General features: G+C 38.8%; 1 protein-coding gene across 8 annotated transcripts in view; it reads left to right on the top strand.

Annotated features, from left to right (window-relative positions):
* The window catches only part of Ndufaf5 (NADH:ubiquinone oxidoreductase complex assembly factor 5), a 34,707-nt gene extending 25,355 nt beyond the window's left edge, over positions 1–9,352 (top strand). For 6 of the 8 annotated variants that reach the window (XM_020166623.2, XM_020166625.2, XM_020166624.2 and 3 more), the window contains 4 exons: positions 1,600–1,660; positions 8,603–8,686; positions 9,009–9,091; positions 9,241–9,352. In XM_020166623.2, coding sequence (XP_020022212.2) covers positions 1,600–1,660; positions 8,603–8,686; positions 9,009–9,091; positions 9,241–9,333 — 321 coding nt within the window. In that variant the 3' untranslated portion in view covers positions 9,334–9,352. The other 2 variants (XR_012448166.1, XM_074074328.1) reach the window with 2 other exon arrangements.
* The last annotated feature ends 13,045 nt before the right edge of the window (positions 9,353–22,397 follow it).

The raw sequence follows: 22,397 nt of genomic DNA, 5'->3' as shown, positions 1-22,397 counted from the left end.
GTCGCATTCCTTTGGGTATATCATCAATTTAGATTTTTACGAAGCCTCCAAATTTTTTTCCAGAGTGGTTGTACTAGTTTATATTCCCACCAGCAGTGTATAAGGGTTCCTTTTTCCCCACATCCTTGCCAACACCTGTTGTTGGTGGTGTTTTTGATGATGGCTATTCTAACAGGGGTGAGGTAGAATCTTAGTGTGGTTTTGATTTGCATTTCCCTAATGACTAGAGATGGTGAGCATTTTTTCATATTTTTTTTGCCATTTGAATTTCTTCTTTTGAGAAAGTTCTGTTTAGTTCACTTGCTCATTTCTTTATTGGTTCATTAATTTTGGGAGAGTTTAGTTTTTTGAGTTCCCTATATATTCTGGTAATCAGTCCTTTGTCTGATGTGTAGCTGGCAAATATTTTCTCCCACTCTGTGGGTGGTCTCTTCAGTTTAGAGACCATTTCTTTTGTTGAGCAGAAGCTTTTCAGTTTTGTGAAGTCCCATTTATCTATGCTATCACTTAGTTGCTGAGCTGCTGGGGTTCTACTGAGAAACTCCTTGCCTATACTTATTAGTTCCAAACTATTTCCTACTTTTTCCTGTACTAACTTTAGAGTTTGGAGTCCGATATTAAGGTCCTTGATCCATTTTGAGTTAACACTGGTATAGGGTGATAAACATGGATCTAGTTTCAGTTTTTGGCAGACTGCTAACCAGTTTTCCCAGCAGTTTTTGTTGAAGAGGCTGTCTTTTCTCCATCATATATTTTTAGCACCTTTGTCAAAGATAAGTTGGTTATAGTTGTGTGGCTTCATATCTGGGTCCTCTGTTCTGTTCCACTGGTCTTCATGTCTGTTTTTGTGCCAGTACCATGCTGTTTTTAGTTTGAAGTCGGGTATTGTGATACCTCCAGCATTGTTCTTTTTGTAAGTATTGCCTTGGCTATTCATGGCCTCTTGTGTTTCCATATAAATTTAATGGTAGATTTTTCAATCTCTTTAATGAATGTCATTGGAATTTTGATGGCAATTGCATTAAATGTGTAGATTGCTTTTGGGAGTGTAGACATTTTTACTACGTTGATTCTACCAATCCATGAGCATGAGAGATCTCTCCACTTTCTATATTCTTCCTTAATCTCTTTCTTCAGGAGTTTATAGTTTTCCTTGTAGAGGTCATTCACATCCTTTGTTAAGTTTACTCCTAGGTATTTGATTTTTTTTTGAGGCTATTGTAAATGGAATTGTTTTCATATGTTCTTTCTCAGTTTGTTCATTATTAGTGTATAGAAATGCTAATGATTTTTCTATGTTGATTTTATATCCTGCTACCTTACTATAGCTATTGATGGTGTCTAGGAGCTTTTGAGTAGAGTTTTTTGGGTCTTTAAGGTATAGTATAATATCGTCTGCAAATAGGGATATTTTGACAGTTTCTTTACTTATTTATATTCCTTTTATTCCCTCTTCTTGCCTAATTGATCTGGTGGCTAGGAATTTTAGTACTTTGTTGAATAGGAGTGGGGATAGTGGGCATCCTTGTCTCCTTCCTGATAAAATCTATATTTTCCTTATGATGAATCTCAACTATTACCTTTTTTTTTTTTAAATAGGACACTGATGAAATCCAAGTTAACTATCCTGGAATGTTTGAATTGATGGAAGATTTACAAGGTATGGAATTTTAAATAATTTTTAGACTCCATTTGAGAGACGTTTTGAGGGTCTGCTCTATGGGAGGCATTGGGGTAAGCACTAGGAATCCATTCACGAAAAGAAAGCAGAGTGTCTTCATGGAGCTTATGATATATAAAATAGAGTAATCAGAACACCAGGCAGCTATCACAAAGAGTTATTAAATTAGAATTGCAGTTAGTGCCATGAGGTAGGTAATAGTAGTATGTATAGCTGCTTCCAGAAGGATGGCAGGACTTCCTCATAGGGTACAGTTGGCATCTCAGGTCTAGGCATGAGATGGTAAGTTTAGGATTGACATTCAATCAGTGGGAAGAATCCTGAGTCCTGGTCTTTAAGACTCAAGAAGTCTTGTTTGTGGAATAGTTGGAATTAAGCTTTTCCCTAAAGAAATGAAGATGAGTTAACAAGGTGGAAAGGGCAGAGAAGTGAGTTCTATGCAAGGAGAACAGCATATGCAAAGACCTCATTGCAAGAAAGAACACAGCAATATTGGAAAGAAAAGCATTTTGGCTAGAATATAGTGAGTAAGAAGGAGAAAGATGAAGTTGATGGGTAAATGAGGGTCAGATCATGCATCAGGACATTATAGGCCTTGTTAAGGTTAAAATATTCCTTGAGACACTTTAATAGGGGAAAAGGGAAGAGGTCACAATATCAGATTTATATTTTAAAAATAATGAATTGGCAGGTAAACCAATAAGGAAACTTTGTGCATTAAAGTTCATCAAGAGATGGTGGTACTTTGCTGTAGGGTGGTGGCAATGGAGATGGAAAGAAGTGAGTACATTCAGAGATATATAGCAGGGAGATTTGACAGTTCTCATTGGTGAATTAGATGCAGGTAGATGAGAGAAATGTTTCAAGCATAAGTGCTCAGTTTCTAGCTTATATCCAGATACATGGTGCTATTCGCAGACAAAGGAAGCAGTAGAAGACCAAGTGTGGATGGGCAGAAATAGGTCTTGTGTTCATGTTTGAATACCTTGGGTATGAAGTGATTTTGAAGTATCTAAGAGATATTAGGTAGGCAGTTGAGTATATGAGCAGGTAGCTTAGAGGTGGCCACTAGCCTGGTTAAAAGTCCTAAATCATTTTTGAATAAGCAGTATATGAGGCAGTTGTCAAAGGTAAGGACATATAATAAGAAGGTAAAGTGTCTTGGTTCTGACCCTGTAGGAGCTTACTGTACAGCAGCTGGGTAGAAGGACAAGCCTACAAAGACTGAGAAGGAATGGCCAGCAATGTGTTGAGCAGAAACACCAGGAAAGTATAGAATTACCTGAACTAAGGGAAAGCAGTTTTCAAAACTAAGGGAGCACTTAGCAACATCAAACTGAAACAAAAATCTGTTAGGTTTAGGATCAGGAAGGTTATAAGCAGTGTTGGTGAGAGCTCCTTTGTTGGAGTGAGAAGAGTTGGGACAAGGTCTAGGTGTAAGTAGATAGTGAGGAACTAGAGACAGAAAATATCTATGGTCCTCTTAAGAAGTTTGGCTGAGAAAAACAGATGAGATTGGCATGGTACAGAAATTAATACCCATATTGGTCTAGCAACATTAACCTTATTTTTTTCCCATTTGTACAGGGCAATGCACTGTATTAAATGTGTAAGGTCTTTATCTATGTGGGTTTGGTTACAAAAACTAATTTTTTAAAAAAAGGTGAGAGGCTGGGTGCTGGTGGCTCAGCACCTATAATCCTAGCTACTCAAGAAACAGAGATTAGGAGGATCATGGTTCAAAGCCAGCCTGGGCATATAGTTTGTGAGGCCCTATCTCAAAAAATACCCAACACAAAAAAGGGTTGATAGAGTGACTCAAGCGGTAAGAGCGCTTGCCTAGCAAGCAAGAGGCCCTGAGTTCACACTCCCTAGTACTGCCAAAAAGAGAAAAAAGAAGTGATTGATGAAAAGGTTACAAGTGTAATTAAATTAATTTATTTTTTTGGTGGTACAGGGGTTTGAACTCAGGGCTTCATGCTTGCCAGGCAGGCACTCTATCACTTGAGGCACTCTGCCAGCTCTGCCCCCAATATTTACAAGTGAGAAAAATTAGGCCTGAAGAGAACACTTGGTTGTTAGTGGCAGAATTAGATCCCAAACTCATCTCTGACCTTTGCTACTTAACTGACTATATTGCTTCCTGTGGTTGCCCATTTATAAGGTCTGTTTCACCCATTGTCCAGCCTCCTCTGAGTGTGGAACTTCTGTCAACTTAATATGATAGCTGAATACTTATCATTGTAGTCACTTTTCATAATGTAACATAGGGTTAGCAACCTGTAGGTACATGGCTAAGATAAGAGAAAATCAATTAAAAAGAAAATTTCATTTCCTTTCCTGCCAGAAATATTAAGCCCACCCTGATATAATCATGGGGCCCTTTTATCCAAAAACTTACTTGAGAGATAATTGCTGATTATTTCTCATTTAGGCTTCAAGGATTTAAAAAGAAAAAACTTCAAATACAGCATTTATTTTTTTACTGATCTATAATAAATGCTGTGTTTATGACTCATTTCACGAAAGAAAAGAGACAGAGACTAGAAATTAGACCTATCATTTAGAAAAGGTTACTTGCCCACTGATTTCAAGATTTAAAAATACCATACTTTGTAGAGTTCTCTGAGGGTTTTTGTTTTGTTTTGTTTTTGTGGTTCTGGTGATCAAACCCACAGCTTTGCATATACTAGACAGAAGCGCTATCACTGAGCTATATCCTCAGCCATTGTTTTTGAGATAGAGTGGCTTTGAACTTGTGATCCTCCTGCTTTAAGCCTCCTGAATGCTGGGATTGTAGGCATGAGCTGCTATGCCCAGCTGAGGTTTTCTAATATCCTAATTTTATAAGTGAGCAAATTGAGACATCAAGAAATACCTTATGTGTGGTCATTCTAAATCTGGAGTTATGATTTTAATTCATAGTCCTACACTGCATAGTTCATATGTGGATTTTTTTAAGAATTGAAGTTAGCATATATATTCAGTTAAGTGCACTAAGCTTAAAGGTTGTATTTTTAAACACCTTCTAGACCAAGTTTTGGAACATTTCTAGCTCCCCAAAAGGTTGCCTAAGGCCCCCTCCTAGTTGGTGACCTCTTTACCTAAGAGTTTTAAATAGGTCTTTAATTTTGAGGAACTATTCCTAATACTTACTTTTGAGAAACTTTGCCAGTTCTCTTATTTCTAACTTTAAAGCCTTTCACAAAAATCATGTGCTTTAGTCTTGGAAGTTTCTTATCTGTAGGAGGATTAAGAAGAGTTATCTAAAGAAAATGTGTAAAAGTGCTACCTAACAAACTAGATATAAACACCAACAGGTTGGTTTTTGTTTGTTTGTTTGTTTTTCGGTGGTGGTAGTACTAGGATTTGAACTCAGGGCCTCACACTTGCTAGGTAGGTGCTCTACCACTTGAGCCACTTTGCTAGCCCCAACAGGTTGATTTGGTATTCACTCACTTACCATTTACTGAGCATCTGCCATGTACCAGTGGTGGAAATGCATACTTCCTGATTTCAAGTAGCTGATATTCTAGGAGAAAGAAACCCAGAAAATAGTCAGACAAGTCTTCAATTGTAGAATGAGAGATGCACAAGGAACAAAAGCCCCTAAATCTTTCAAGGGTATCAGAGAAACTTTTTTAGAGCAGGTAGCACCTAAGCTAAAATAAGTTTGCTAGGAGTTTTAGAGTGGTGGACATTGCATTCCACACAGCGGGCACAGTCTGTGTAAGACCATGGGGGCCAGTTGGGAGTGTTGCTCAGTGGTAGAGCCCTTACCTGTCATGTATGAGGCCCTGGGTTTGATGCCCAGCATTAGGAGGAGAAAACAAACATACAAAACAAAAAAAAAGAAACCCAAACAAACATGGGGCAACACAGGTTGTGCATGTTCTTTAATTTTCTGATGAAGGAACTGTGCACTAACTATAACTCAGTATTGCTTAAGTAGGTAGACTGGGAAAATGATGGAAAATGATAGAGGATCAGAGGTATTTTTCAGATGAGCCAGATTAGTGTGTTAGAGAGCATTGTTTATGAGGCATAGTTTATAAACAAGGTAAGACTGGTCAATCTGTGTTGTTGTATGTGAGGAAATTGAGGCACAGTAAGAAGTTAAGTAACTTATCCAAGATGATGTTGTTAGTACAGCCAGGATGTAAATCTAGGCAAAGCAGCCTAATTCATACCCTGAAGTCTTACTACTCTACCACTGAAAAAATCAGAGGGAGATGGGATGGGAAGAAGAATCATCATAGGATGAACGAAAGAGTTTGGGAGATGTCCAGATGCTTTGCTGATTGGAAGATTGGTTTTTGGTGTTTTGATTTGTGTTATACTTTTTTTTCTCAGTGGTTGTGGTATGTCTCATTTAAGTTGCCATTATTATTAATTCGCAGAAAAAAAAAGGTCCAGAATGTTGACCTAGTTTTACAAAACAAGTTGCATATCAGCTGATGAATGCATGTGACATTTTCAAGGCTTTCACAGTAGTTTTAAGGTAAGTTCAGGTATTTTTTAGGCAATACTCAGTATTGTTCCTAGTAAACCATAATAAGTTTTTGTTTTGTTTTTTAATAAGCATTTGAACTTAACCTTAAAATCACTGTGAGAGTCTTAAACAAGTGCCTGCTGGCTGGGTTTTCTGTTATCCCAAGCCCTGGCTGAGTCTGAAGTCACAAATGATTGTGATCCCAAAGTCACAGATTGTTTTCACTGCTTCACACAAGGGGAAGTTCAGTATGGCAGTGCATTTCTTTGGTGAGGGAAGAGTGTACGGTTGCAGCAACAGTTAGTTCCAGTACTGTGCAGCAATGCCCTTTTCTCCCTAAGAACTCTGTTTTTTGGTGGTACTGAGGTTTGAATTTAGGGCCTTATGCTTGCCAGGCAGGCATTTGGTCTGGTCCATGCCACCAGCCCTTGAATTTCTTTATAGCTGAGCTGAGTCAGACCTACAGAGATAGCATGTGCCTAATAATCTTAATTAGCCTATCCAAGTACTGATTATTTGGAAGGAATTTTAGAGTGTCTAATAAATCATATATTTATATTTGTAAAACTTACATTGGTTTTTGCTGGTGTTGTCTATAACATGTAAGTAAGCCAAGCCAATGAAAGTTGAGCAGAAACTAAAGAACTGCATCCATCATCAACAGTAGGCTTTTCCAGTCAGGTGCCTGTGGCTCACAACTGTAATCTTAGCTACTCAGGAGGCAGAGGTCAGGAGAACCATGGTTCAAGGGCAGCCTGGGCGAATAGTTCCTATCTTGAAAATACCCAACATAAGAACAGGCTGGCAGAGTGTCTCAAGTGGTAGAGTACCTGCTTAGGAAGCATGAAACCTAGAATTCAAGCCTCAGTACCCTAAGTTCAAGCCCTGCTACCTTGAAGATCTACACTGATTGTCCTAAAATCATCCAGCTGCTTCATGGTAGCAAAAACAAGTTCCCTGGGATGAAGATATGACTCAAGTGGTAGAGTGCCTACCTAGCAAGCACAAAGCCCTGAGTTCAAACTCTAGCACTGCCAAAAAAAAAAAAAAAAAAGGACACATTTTTCTTAATAATTAGCCTAGTTTTGTTTCTTTTACAAATCATGAATTGGGGCTGTTAAAACTCACAAGATGCTGGACATTGAGTTTAGAATTAGATTCATTATTTTAGAGAATAATAGGAACTTTTTGAGATTAGAGAGAAGAAAAAGGATTAGTTATTACAGCTAATTTGTTGACTCTTTAATAAAGCTATTGAAAACTTGGTAGGTTATTATTTGTAAACTGTTAAAGTATATGGATACTGGGAAATTTATTCATTTCTTGATTTGAAAATAGAAAAACAAAAGTCAGAAACTGACACTTGCTCATGTAGTAAAGTTTTAAAGATTGGTTTTTTTTTTTGGTGGGACTGGGATTTTGAATTCAAGGCTGTGAATTTGTAAAGCAGGTGATTGACTCACATCTCTAGTCCATTTTGCTCTGGTTATTTTGGAGATGGGGTCTTGTGAACTCCTTGCCAGGGCTGGCCTAAAAGAGAGAACCTCCCAATTAGCTAGGATTACAGGTATGAGCTACCAGCACCCAGTAGGACTTTTATTTTTTTAATTCTTTTAATTTTGCAAAATGATTTAAAATATGGCCTTCCAAAGTAATTTTGTTTAAGTGTATACATAAAAAAACCTATTGTTATTTTTGTGTTTCTGGGATCAAACCTAGGGCCTTCTGCATACTAGGCAAGCTAAATTGCCAATCCTGCATTAATTTTTTTCTTATATTTTTCCTCTCATTTTTCATTAGTATTAACTTTTACCCATCAGCTTTAAGGAAAGAAATCTAAAAATAAATTTTAAAATATGAAGAGAAGCATCTCTGGAAATGCACATAATTCTTTTTTAATGTGGCAATAGTAAAATATTGTAAAATCTGAAACACATGTCTTTGGTGCTATCTAATGAGTCTCATAGCCTTCTTCCACATATTACACTCATATATTTATGGCTTAGAAGTAAGGCATTGTGTCCTTATCCTGTCTTTTTTCAAAGAGCATAACTAAAAAGGACACAAGATATGGCATCTATAGAAAGGCACTTGTCAGTACCGATGACTCATGAGGGTAGGGGAGCATGTCACCTTGCTTTTGCCTACCTGGCTTACTTTAGACTATTTTTGGCAAGGAAAGCATCATGGGGCTTCCCTCCTGAAATTTGACTTCTTCATCTGTTTAATATTTCAGGGTTTCAGTGGTTTTGCTTCAGAATCACTAACCCTAGCTATAGTCTGGTGAAAGCAGAATGAGATTTAGGTTATTTTACATGACTGTTAGACTGTGGATGGATATACTATTGAATGAGATGTGTTAAGTCGGTGATACCGAACTGCTCAGGGTATTTATGTGTTCTCTCAGACTGCCTTTAGTGTATTTTTAGGTATGGGTGAGAGTAACTGTTCTTGGAATAGAAAAGCCCTGCTGCACCGAGACACAATGCTGGCAGCTGCAGCAGTCTACAGAGGTAAGGGGGCTGCCCACTGTTTCCACCCATGCCTCACTAAGGAGCCTGGGCTCTTTCATGTTAATTCCCTTCATATTGCCAATGCTTTTTCCTTTCCTGGTAAGGTACCAGCAGACTTCAGTGTCCTTCCTCTCAGGACACAGTTTCCATAGCTCTGTATCTTTTTCCAAACAGCCCTTGTTAATGTCCTTACTTTCAACCTCTCCATATTAAGAATTTTTCTTGTGAGGCATGCTCAGAATCCTACAATATCCTAGTACGAATTTCTCTTTGGAGGAGGTGATTTGCATTTTTTCAGACTAACCATTATTTGTCTTTATAGAAATGTACAGAAATGAGGATGGTTCAGTACCTGCCACTTACCAGATTTATCACATGATAGGATGGAAATACCATGATTCTCAGGTAACATTAAGGCATCACTTTTCTTGGTTCATATTTGTTTTTTATTTATTAACTTAGGGTGGGTTTTTTTATATATGAGAGGAGTAAGAGCTTAATCTGAGCTGTCATTATCTATTGCTAATGTTTTTCATTGTTTCCATTATTTTCAGGCAAGACCAGCTGAAAGAGGCTCTGCAACTGTGTCATTTGGAGAGCTAGGAAAACTAAACAATCTCATGTCACAGGGGAAAAAATCACAATAAATATTTTATTCAGTGTTAATGTATTCCAGAATCTTTATCAGAAATGGGTAGCTTTCACATCTAAAATGATTACATTTTAGAGCAAGAAGTAATCTATGAGCTATTTACTTGCAGACTTTTCAAATAATCAGAATAACCTAATACAGCATCTATATTTAGTAACCATTTCAGGTTCACATTGTTCCTATTTTCATAAGGATGCTATTTAGTGGTTTGAGTGCCTTTTTTTGCAGATTCAGCCTAAAAGCAAATAAAATATTTTCCTGAAAACTCAAAAATACATGTTTCTAAATATAAATGCATGACTTGATAGGAAAACATTGCTCATACTGACATTTTGTACCTTTTTCTTCTTCTGGTCTTTTGTTATTTCTGTGGGAGGACCACAGCCATGGAGATGAAAGGAGGCACAAATTGGTAGGTTCTTTAGAGTTTGGCTCATTTACAATGAAAACATAGACTTTTTATAATGACCGCTGTAAGGCACTTAAGCCAGAATTATTTGTCACACTATTATCTTTGTCTTGAATAGGATACTATCTCCAAAGTAGCTCTGGTGTTTAGAAGAGCATGTATCTGTATCTAGCTTCCCGCCCCCCACCTTTTATTGAGATATGTCTTGTTATGTAGCTCATGCTAGCCTGGAACTTGTAATCCTCCTCTACCTCAACTTCCCAATTACTGGGATTACAGGTGTGAACGATCATACCCAGCATTGCCCCCTTTTTAAAAGCATCTAACGTGGTCTGGATGGGACCACCATGGTTTTACATCCTACCCTACCTAAGAGAAAGGAAAGTATTTCAAAGAATTATAGATGCAAAGTCACATGTAAAAGTCTGCACAGTGGTTGAACAAGCTGTTTGCTGATTATTAGCTTTACCATCCTAATCCATGTTCACTCTCCCATTATTATTTTAAAGTTCAAAATTATTTGGAAGTGCTCAAGTTCAGGCAACTTAGCATTGGCAGGAAGAAGGTGATAACAAAGCAAGAAGGAAATTGGGAAGCAAGTGGGAGCTAGGTGTCATTTGTATTTTACGGAGTCAATGGTGAGCTAGTTGCTGTCTTTTTTATTTATCTTAAGCATTCTCCTCTTCAGCCTCAGGTAATTTATTATAATAATTACTTCTTCGAATTTCTCTTAGTCTCTGTCTCCCGCTTGCAACTCTACAATATAAGCATCAGGCTCTTTATGAGTATGGGCTATACCTTACCCTGTACAGAGCATAGTACTGTGCATGCAGTCAACAATCGTTTATAGTTCGACTTGAATTAAATTATGTGAATAACATGTCTTTTGGAAGACTAAGTTATAGTTAAAAATGAAGGTTTTGTGGGAGAAAAGTTACTACTGGCATTTATATTTGAAATTGTGATACCCTTTGTAGCTTTTTTGTTTTGTTTTTGTTTTTACAACAAAAGAAAATTCTATGAAGAAAGATGTGGGGATGGTTGTTTGTTTTTTAGCTTAATTTGCAGAATTTGAGGAGAGTGATACTTCCTCTAGCCCTATTTTCCCTAGGAGTACAGCTGTGAGCCACTGGTGCCTGGCAAAAAGAGACCATTTCTTGACAGAGTTATTATAAACTCAAATTGCACTGAATTGCTTGTTCCCAACTGGCCTCAAGAATGATGTGGTTTCTGTTGTCTCTTCTCCATACTTTTCTTAGTTCCTATTAGTTGTCAATCTAAATAATCTATTTTATTAAATAGTTTAATAAAAATGAACTTTCTTGAGCCAGTTCTTGCCCCACTGATCTGCTGTTAGATTAGAATCCAGATCAGGAGGTTTGTAGGACTCAGGTACATGGCTGGAAAGAGAAACTAGGTTGTGGGAAAAGGACTATCCTTGGAGTAAGAGTAATGAGTTTTATTGGTTTTTTTGTTTTTGTTTTTGTGGTTCTGGGGATTGAATTCAGGGCCTCATGCTTGCTAAAGTCATCCCCCTGGGCCTTTTTGCTTTAGTTATTTTTCAGACAGGGTCTTGCACTTTTTGCCTAGGCCTGGCCTCAGACCATGTTCCTTCTACTTAAGCCTCCCTCATAGCTGGGAGGACAGGCATACAGCACCACACCCACTTTGTTGAGATGGGGATGCCATAACTTTTGCCCAGGTTGACCTTGAATTTCCCCTCAATCTCTACCTACTGAGTAGCTGGTATTATAGGTGTGAGCCACCGCGCCTAACCCTTTTACTGTTTTTTGTTTTTGTTTTTTAAACATGTCCTCTCCTGAGTATCATGTGCCATGTACCCAACCATTCTCTGTTCCTTTAGTTGTCAGCCTAATGGGGCTTCAGTGTGTGAACACTGACATCTTTTGGCTGCTAGGAGAATTTCCCGGTTTTTGTTTTGTTTGCTGGCACTGGGGTTTGAACTCTGGGCCTCATGCTTGATAGGCAGAAGCTCTCCATTCAAGGCATACTCCCAGACCAGAGGAGGCTTTCTGGATTATTTCCTGGTACTTAGCAATATTCTAGGTTGTTGGCCTGGAGAATTCCAGAGGTAGCAATATATATGAAAATTACATTTGTAAAACAAATATTCTTTACTTAATAAAAACTTTCTGTAGAATCTGTTGAAACGGAAACTATCCACATCAAGTATGTAGTATGATTATAAGAAGTTACAGATGCCAGGTATGGTGCATGTCTGTAATCCCAGCTATTTGGGAAGTAGAAATCATTCTGAGTCCAGCCTGGGCAAAAAGTTAGCAAGACCCCAGCTCAGCAAACAAACCAGATGTGGTGGTGTATATCTGTAATCCCAGCTACACCCAGGGGTGTAGGTAGGATAGGGTCCAAGGCTAGCCCCAGGCAAAAAGCAATAGAGACCCTATCTGAAAAATAACTAAAGCAACAAAAGGGATGACGGTGTGGCTCAAGTGGTAGAGCACCTGCCTAGTAAGCACCAGTTCCTGAGTTCAAAACCCAGACTGCAAAAGGGAAAAAAAAAAAATTACAGAAGTAACCCTCAGAACGTCTATGAAGTTTTGTTATTTTTCAAATCCTTTTTAAAAAGTACCATTTTCGTCCACTGGGTGGCAAACAACTACAGTGTGGACTGTATTGAAGACCACACTATATACTACAGTTTTTATTGTCATAATATATCCCTTAAGTAGGAATGGAATGCCAAGTATTTTCCCGTGGCTCAGCTTCTGTCTAGAAAATGAATGTTAATAGATATTTGGAAAAGAGAAAGATTTGGTGAGGAGTATTATTTTATTCCTTTATAAATTATCATTAGCCTGTCTTATCTAAGAAGCAAATATTTTGAACCTTTTTTTTAATGGGGCAAGAAAGGATTTTGTTCTTAATGTGAAGCTTAGTTTCAGACATCGATATATTTTAATTTTCTGCCTGGATCTTTGACAGATAAGTCTTGTTGACTTAAAATAACATTAATTTGAAAATAGTGGACCCTGATAAATTGTTATCCACAAACAATGAAACAATACTTTGCTACTGATGGTGGTTTTAAAATCTTATATGCACATTCTTCGATATGCTTCTTTAAAACATGGAGCATCACTCCCCTCTGAGTACAGAGAACCTCACTCCCAAAAGTAGAATGCAGAAGGAATGCTATGCTCACTTTCAAGTCTTCGTAATAAAAAACATTTCTTCCTCCTGCGTCTCTCTTAGATCACTCACTTTGGGAAAAGTTTTCTTCTGTATTAGCTGCCGTATTGTGAGGCTACCCTCCAAACAACTCTCTGCAGAGGTTCTGGGGGTAAAGAACTGAAGGGTCCTGCCTGCCAAACACCATATGAGCCATCTTGGAAACAGACTCTCCAGTCCCAGGCTAACTTTAGATAAGTGTAATCCCAACAGACGCTTTGACCCCAACTTCATGAGAAACCCAATCCATAACCACCCAGCAAGACCACTCCCAAATTTCTTACCCACAGAAACATCATAAATGTTTGATGTTTGCACCACTATGTTTTATAGTCATTGTTACACAGCAATGGATAATTAATACACTCTCTTTGGGAAAAGTTGGATGCGTAGGGTATGCTGAGTTGCTTATGTGTAAAATACCCTGCTTTTAAAAAGTGAAGTAAAGGAAACAAACCATCCTATTATCTTTTGATCTCAGCAAACACCAGGTGTATTCTTGCCTGGAGGTTTGATTCCATGGCATCTCAAAATAGAACTAACCTCCCAAGGTATATTAACACTCAAATTTCATTTCCTAGGACTATTAGGATCAATATTTTGGAAGTGTGACTGGGGCTATTTCCAAAATTAAACCAGAGAGTTTGGAAAGACTCTGACTTTGAGAATTCAGTGAGCTACACAGCTGCACATGGACTCCTTAGTTGGCCCTCTTCTGCACTAGCTGTTGAGTTTTTGACAGCTCATTATTTGGATAGCTTGTTGACACTGTGCACTTGTTACCAGGCTCTTAAATGAGCACAGTCCTGTGGAAATAGTGTGAGCTTTTTAAAAGCCAGACATGATCCTGTCTTGCTAGTCATTGCTAGCAAAGGTTAACTGCTTGCCCTTTCAAAGAGGTCATTGTAAACTAGCCTATCTCCAGATTGCTTGTACAGGAATCTCGTACCTGTATTCAGTGTACCTGTTGCTAGTCTTTCAGAGCCAGCCTGGCAGAAGAATCATTAGGAGAAATTACCTTGTCTACTTGTGAATGGGTGATTGGGGAGAGGAAAATTCCACAGGAGAACTTACAACCAAAGACAGGAAGTAGAAGAGCAGGGCCTGGGAATCAGGTGATCTGACTTCAGTCTTAACCCTGCTTGTTTCTAACACTTCCTGATTTTAGGATTTTCATCTATAAAATTACAGGTTTAGTATTCAGTCTCAGAAGGGCTGGCCTTTCAAGCTTCTGAGTGGCTTTTTCAAACATTTACACCTATCCTTGGTTGAGAATCACAGCCTTAGGGATCCCTGTTACTAAAGTAGGAAAATGGTTGAGAGCCATTGACAGAATGATCTGAGTGTTCAGCCTAACCCCAGGATCTGAGTTCTAAAACAAAATGGATAAGATTACTTTCCCATCTTTACTGTTTCTCAGGTTCCTCTTGACTTGGGACTTCATTTCCCTTTAAAGTTAACTTTGGCTGGAGATATGAAGTGGTAAAGCACCTGCCTAGCAAGCATAAGGTCCTGAGTTCAAACCTTTACTGCCAAAAAACCCTTTAATTTCATCTGAAGACAAAGTTTGAGAAGAAAGCATATTGTGATTTACCTTCGATTCTCTAATCTTAAAAATCCCAAATGCATTTTTATGTTAATTGTGTGAGCCATGAAGGAGGGCTGCAGACCCTTACATATTCAGCGTGGATGGTCTATATTTTCCAAAGAAGATGACATTTTCTCCTCATCATCAAACATTAAGCATGTGTAAAGTGTCCCTGAATTTTTCAAAAAGTTCCCAGTTACTTATTCACATGCCGAATAAGTTAGCTGCATGTCATGCAAGAATAAGAAATACTTGGACTTCAAGTAAGTGGCAGCACTCTGGAGGACTATAGCAGTCTCTTAATTGAGACAGGTGTCTGCATGATTTCTTGAGAAGCTGGATGAATATTCATAGTTCTCAACAAATGCAGCAGCTTCACTTAACCTGTACAAAGGTGTCATGGGTTGAAAAAGCCTTCAGTTTAAAGCTCTCTGTTACACTCTTGTCAGAAGTTGGCTAAACCTTTGATATGCATTCTCAATTCTCATTTTATCCTCCTAGTTCCCTATGAGTTGGATATTAGTGCCATTGCCCCTGTTTTTCAGATGAAGGAACAAGCTTCAGAGGTTGTAACTTCTCCAAGGTCATGTAAATGACAGAGCCAGTATTTGACTTTGGTCTTGTCTGTGACAGAGCTAGGACAATTTACAGTTTTAGAACTGGGTGTATAGCTCAGTGGTACAGCACTTGCCTACCAGATGTGAGTAAAGTGTCCTACGATAATCTCCAACATTACAAAAAAAATTCCTGCTTTTTGGAAGATAAAATCTATGAGTTTCCAGCCTTTCTCTTCATGTCCTCCACCCACATACTATAGTTTGGATCTTGAATGTCCCCCAGAAGCACATGTGCTGAAGGCTTGGTTACAGCCTGTGGTGCTAATGGGAAGTAGTAGAATCTTCAGAAGGTAGGACCTGGTGAGAAGTTAAATCATTGAATATGTGCCCTTTAAGGGAATATTGGGACTTTCCCTCTTTGGTTTCCTGTCACCATGAAGTGAGCAGCTTCCTGTACTACCTGCTCCCAGTCATGTGGTACTGCCTTGCTACAGGCTCAAAGACAACAGGGCCATACAACCATGGACTGAAACTGAGCCAAAACAAAGCTTTCCTTCCTGTAAATTAATTCTCTCAGGTTTTCTTTTTTTTTTTTTTTTTATCTTAGTGACAGAAAGTTAACACTGAAAGTTAATACTCTTGTCCACCCCAACCAGCAGTGTGTAGAACCAATGAGATGATTCCATCCAGTATCTCCAACACACACAGCCCTTACCAGAATCTTTGTCCCTGCATGTCTGCCTGCCCTCCAAATTCTTGTGGGTCCTTTCTACTCTAAGCCATTTTCAAATCTAGCTCAAGTTTATTTTGCTCATTTTTCTTGTCCCAGGCCAGCTTGAACTTTTGTTTCATCTCTTTTAGCACTTTTACATCATTTCTTGTCCATAAGCTGATGCTTCAGCCAAATGTTTGTTTCCTTGAGCATTGGCTCCACTATAACCAGAGTTCCAATAGCCACACAGAAAACCCAGATGGAGCCCCTTGGAATCCCTGTGAGCACAGCAAACAGAAGGAGATGGGCAAGACAGGCATTATTAGGTACATTTAGCTGCAGATTGCAACAAACTGCTCAATTGGGATTCAAGGGTAGATTTTTGTCTCACTTGGTACCAAGGAAAGCAGGTGGATGTGGACAATAAGGCAGAAATGTAATAGCTGGGTCCGGGAGACAGTGCAGAGCCTGGTCCTAGATAAGTAGAAGTATGGTATGAGGTCAAACTAGAGCCTGCAGCTGAACTGATTTGGGCATTACCCTATAGGACAGTATAGATCCCAAGTCCAGACAAGGTATCTCGCTGTCATTAGAAACCAGGGTGGCCTGGTAGATGATAGTTAAGATTAGCATGAGTTCTGAAATGAGGCCCTCCCATCGAATCCCTTTTCTACCATTAAAGGTAGCTTAGCTTTGGTGTTTTCCTACTACTTATGAAATGGGAGCCTTTTTAAGGAGCATTAGTACTTAGTAGATAATAAGCATCATTATTTTATAGGCCTGAAAAGCCCCAAGCTTGTTAGATGCACTGTATGTCTGGTGCAGTGACTCTTAACATTAAGAATGCAATAGGTATGACAAAAGAAGGTAGAGTTGGAGCAGAGGGAGAGGGACAATTTTAGAGGTAAATGTGGTTGACAAAGCTGAGTTAAATAAAATTAAATGAATATCTTTCCTATAAGACTTCTCAGAACCTCTGGTATAATTGCTGTATATCTCCCAAGGAAGTATTATTTTTTTTTATGGCTATTCCAGACTTAATGGCATAGTAACTTATCAAGGAGCAAATTACAAGACCTTGACTCTGTTTGGGGAACTATTAGCCTCGCACAAGGGTAGGCATTGTGGAGGCTTCTTAAATAATTAGAATAGTTCTGAAAAGTTTGTCATTATTGGAATCTGTTCACCTGCAAAATTGTTAGGAACTTTCTCAAGGCAGTCATCATACTGAATATATTACTTGATCTCAGTTTCCTCTTCTGTAGCAGAAGGATGATGGTACAGTTGCTCCTCCAGCAAGGTAGTTGTGAAGCTCAAGTGAGTTAATAATGTATTCAGTTAAAACAGTGCCTGACGCATAATAAGCACAACAAGTCAGCTTTTCTAGACGGCGAGTTTCAGAGAAGATTTCAAGATAAATTACTGCTATAATGAGGCTGGCTTACCATTTGTCTTCACAAAATTGCCTCTTGTTCACACTAGATGACTGGTTAATAAACAGGTACCACTTAAAGTTACTGTTCCTTTAAAAAAAAACAGTCACACAACCTCAGACAGCTATTTTGCTGCTTTGGCAAAAGTATAAGAGGTTTTAAATCTCTGTTAGGTGAAGATTGAAATTTATTTTTGAGACACTTCATTTTTACCTAGAAATTATTGTCTGATTAATGAAATGCAAGTTAGAATAACTCATTTCAGACAAACGCCACAAGAAATAGGAAGTGTCTTTGTATCAAAACAGGTATGAATCCTAGATAAAATTCACTGGGTAGGGAAAAAAAACCCTAAGAATTCAAGTAAGATAGCCTAAAAATACTAATGCTAATCATGCCACACATGGGAAGGGTTTTTTTGTGTGTGATGGTTTTTTTTGAGATAGGGTCTCTCAAACCAATTGCCCAGTCTGGCTCCAAACTATGATCCTCCTTATCTCTGCCTCCTGAGTAGCCAGGACTGGTACCCGGCAAATTTAAAACGTTTTTTTCCCTGTTAAAAACCTTAATTTCTCACCTGAGAGGTTAGACCGAAATTATAAAACTTTTTATTTACAAGACAGTGAAGAAGAGTTTTGCATTTGAGTCCCACAGAGACTGATTTGCTTGTAGTCACTGGCTGGTAGTGGGACAAAAGAAATGGAAAGTAGATGTTCCAGAGGCTTGACCAGCTACCTTGGCAATGCCTGATGTCAATGACCCAACCCCAGCAAAGCTACCTGCCCACTCAGAAGGTAGAGGGAAAAAAGGTGTAGCAAATTAACCTTGTCATTGTCCTTAAAGGAACTCTACATTCCAAAGGCTTTCAGGATTGAGTCCTAACAAAACCCTCCTCACATTGCATTTGTTGGAACAAATTTCTGTATTGCAGCTTACAATACAGATTTCAACCCTGGGCTGCATATTGAGAACTGAGAAAACAAAAAACAAAAAACCTCCTACCTATTTGGGTTTTTTGTTAGCTAATTGTGCAGTGCAAGGAGCCTTCCTCTCATGGTGTTTCTCCACAGGGTTTGGTGATTGTACAGTGGCTGTCCAGATGTGGGAAGTCATACATGTACACTTTTGAAAAGGTCAGGCACCTGTGCATTCAATCTTTGCCCTTCCCAGTTTAGTTATCATGCCCCTTAAGGCACATGTGCAGCCTTGATATGGAAATAGTGCTTGACACAGGATATAGGGCCATTATCTTAATTACAGGTCTGGGGTGTGGGCCATCTGGTGTTTTATGATTTTGCCTTCTGGAAAGGGAGTCAGAATCTTGTTTCCTCATTTTTGCTCATGTCTATCTTGCTGCCTACATTAACAAGGAAGCTGATATACACTTTTTGGTAACCAAAGGTATTGTGAGGCATCTACATGGAAGGCACTATGCAAGATAGTGAGATAGGCTAGTGATAGGGAAAGAAGAAATCCAGCCATGGGACTCCATCCTCCTCAGCAAAAGGTCATCCATGCTGAATTCTTTGTCCCTACCCTGTACCATCCTGGAACATCTTCTCAGTTGTAAATTTCTTTTTAATTGTAAATTCCTTTGCAGATGTAAGTTCCCCAAAAGACAAGGGAGCCTCTTCCTTGGTTCAGAATGGAAATGGTACATGCCCAGTAAAGGGGAACCTGTCCTCAATCTGACTCTCAGAACATTGGTAACATGTTATATATACAATTAAAGACTTGTGAATCAGCATAAGCGTATGTACAAAATGCCTCATGTTATATAACAAGACTTTGTCAATCACATCTGTCAATTATCCTAGCCCCTCTTGCCAAGATTTTCCCCACCATTTGCCCTTACAATTTATAAATGCCCTTTAAACAAAGAGAGCAATGTTTCTATGCTATCTGGCTAGAGCCCACCTCTCTCTCTCTTTTGAAGTGCATATTCTTTTTCTTTCAATAAAACTCCACTACTGATTTACAATCTGTGTTTCTGTCCAGTTCTCTGTTTGAGAAATGCAAATGAGGCAGGAGAGATAGATGAAAAACAAGGAAATTGCATTATTTTGATATATATTTAAAGGACCAGACTCAGACACTGGAACAAGGACGTAAAGGCTGGAGAGCCAGAGCAGCTAGCTTCCTCCCATCTCCTTTTAGATGCCAAGTTACAGGAACAGGGAGGCATGAAGGAGCTACCTGCTTTGCTTTCCTCTTTGAGATTTTAACAAACTGCAAGGATTCCTTGAGTGGGTAGAGGAAAAGGTTTGTCTGGCAGAAGGAAGTCCTAAAGCTCACCTATTGTCCCTATGTTTTGGGTGGGTCTAGGTAAAATAATAATAATAATAATAATAATAATAATAATATTAAGTAGTACCCCTTTGGGCACTTGGAACCATTATCTGATGGTTATGGTTGCTAGACTTCTAGTGGATTCTCCCAATCCTAGGAGAAAGTAAGACCACAGACACTGAACCACCATTTGGATTCTTTGCTCCCATTTCCTGCATGGGGAACAGGAAATGTTTCTCTTTTTCTACCCTCCCTGCCCTCATCTTGTTTATATTTTATCCTGTTCTACTAAAATAAATCCTTGCCAAAACTGCCACATTGTGAAGTCTCACAAGATTGTGAGACACCTTGAAATGCTTTTCATGTTTGTGCATTTCAAACATGAAATCTGTGATTTTGCATGGAAACTGGAAAGCTGTGGGAGCCCCCTTGTCTGTCCTCTGGTGACACAAGAACCTGAGATCTTCTGGACCAGGGTCTCCTGAAGACCATCCACTGGTAACAATAGTGTGTAATAAACCTGAGATAAGTAAGACAAGACTCCTGCCTTCATTCTATGGGTGTAAGGCAGCACCAGCCCTCAGATGTGGTTCACAGCAGAATATGAAAAATGCCAGAAAAGAAGTTTGACCAGGCACCTTGGAAGTTCAGAGGAGAGAGGTTATGTGCAGATTATGTGTGGTGAAGGGGGTGGTATCAGGGAAACTTCATCTGTTTTTTTCATTCCACCCATTCCACTGAGCATTGTGCCAGGTGCTGGGGTGTAACCCCAGCCATCAAGGAGTGTCCAGTCAAGTGAAGTGAAACAAAATAAACAGTATAGTAATTCTTTAATTCTAAGTACCTTTGATTGTGAGTTGTATCCTAATTTTGGAGATGTTATAATTTGGGAAAAGATGTATTTGAGAATCAATGAAATAAAGTAGAGATTATCTAGAGTGCTTGCTCTTGACCTTGCATCATCATAAGTGCTTACATATATCAAGTTTCACTTGTTTAATAAAAGGTAAATATTCAGTGTAAAGTAGCTTGCACTGAGTAGGCACTTGAGAAATTTGACAAATAAGTGAGGAAATGAATAGATGAATACTGTAAAGACAAACTCTCGTCCTCTACCCTTCTGGAGAAGACAGTTCCTTGTTTAAGAATTTAGATTCTCACAAATGGTAATTTCAAAACTTTACCGTTGTCAAGGAAACCACTCAGAGATGGATAGTTCTGTAATGGACTCATTTCATATTTCTAACAAGTCCAAAGAAGCAGAATTTTAAAAGTGATGTGGGTGTGGTAGGAGAGACAAGAAGATACAAAGAACAGTAACAACCAAAAACAAAAAAAAAGCTCATTATGGTTTAAATTACCCAGAGTGCTGATTTCATTTTTAACCAGATTGACATTGCAAATTGAGGGTGCTTAGCAAAATAGAGCCCATTAATTACAGTTACTATTGGGTGATAAGCTCTACAGAGAGCTGGAATTCTTACCACCCCACTGGAATTTGAAATCAGGGCCTTCACCTTGAGCCATCCCACCATCCCTTTTTTTTTTATTGTTTTATTATTCATATGTGCATACAAGGCTTGGGTCATTTCGCCCCCCTGCCCCAACCCCCTCCCTTACCACCAACTCCACCCCCTCCCTCTCCCCCTCACCCCCTCAATTCCCAGCAGAAACTATTTTGCCCTTATTTCTAATTTTGTTGAAGAGAGAGTATAAGCAATAATAGGAAGGAGCAAGTGTTTTTGCTGGTTGAGATAAGGATAGCTATATAGGGAGTTGACTCACATTAATTTCCTGTGTGTGTTTGTTACCTCATAGGTTAATTCTTTTCGATCTAACCTTTTCTCTAGTTCCTGTTCCCCTTTTCCTATTGGCCTCAGTTGCTTTTAAGGTATCTGCTTTAGTTTCTCTGCATTAAGGGCAATAAATGCTAGCTAATTTTTTAGGTGTCTTACCTATCCTCACACCTCCCTTGTGTGCTCTCGCTTTTATCATGTGCTCAAAGTCCAATCCCCTTGTTGTGTTTGCCCTTGATCTAATGTCCACATATGAGGGAGAACATTCGATTTTTGGTCTTTTGGGCCAGGCTAACCTCACTCAGAATGATATTCTGCAATTCCATCCATTTACCAGCAAATGATAACATTTCATTTTTCTTCATGGCTGCATAAAATTCCATTGTGTATAGATACCACATTTTCTTAATCCATTCGTCAGTGGTGGGGCATCTTGGCTGTTTCCATAACTTGGCTATTGTGAATAGTGCCACAATAAACAAGGGTGTGCAGGTGCCTCTGGAGTAACGTGTGTCACAGTCTTTTGGGTATATCCCCAAGAGTGGTATTGCTGGATCAATGGAAGATCAATGTTTAGCTTTTTAAGTAGCCTCCAAATTTTTTTCCAGAGTGGTTGTACTAGTCTACATTCCCACCAACAGTGTAAGAGGGTTCCTTTTTCCCCGCATCCTCGCCAACACCTGTTGTTGGTGGTGTTGCTGATGATGGCTATTCTAACAGGGGTGAGGTGGAATCTTAGCGTGGTTTTAATTTGCATTTCCTTTATTGCTAGAGATGGTGAGCATTTTTTCATGTGTTTTTTGGCCATTTGAATTTCTTCTTTTGAGAAAGTTCTGTTTAGTTCACTTTCCCATTTCCTTATTGGTTCATTAGTTTTGGGAGAATTTAGTTTTTTAAGTTCCCTATATATTCTGGTTATCAGTCCTTTGTCTGATGTATAGTCGGCAAATATTTCCTCCCACTCCTTGGGTGTTCTCTTCAGTTTAGAGGCCATTTCTTTTGATGTACAGAAGCTTTTTAGCTTTATGAGATCCCATTTATCTATGCTATCTCTTAGTTGCTGTG

Source organism: Castor canadensis, chromosome 5 (assembly GCF_047511655.1).
Source record: "Castor canadensis chromosome 5, mCasCan1.hap1v2, whole genome shotgun sequence".
NCBI lineage: Eukaryota > Metazoa > Chordata > Mammalia > Rodentia > Castoridae > Castor > Castor canadensis.
This window is presented reverse-complemented; position numbering and strand designations above follow the sequence as displayed.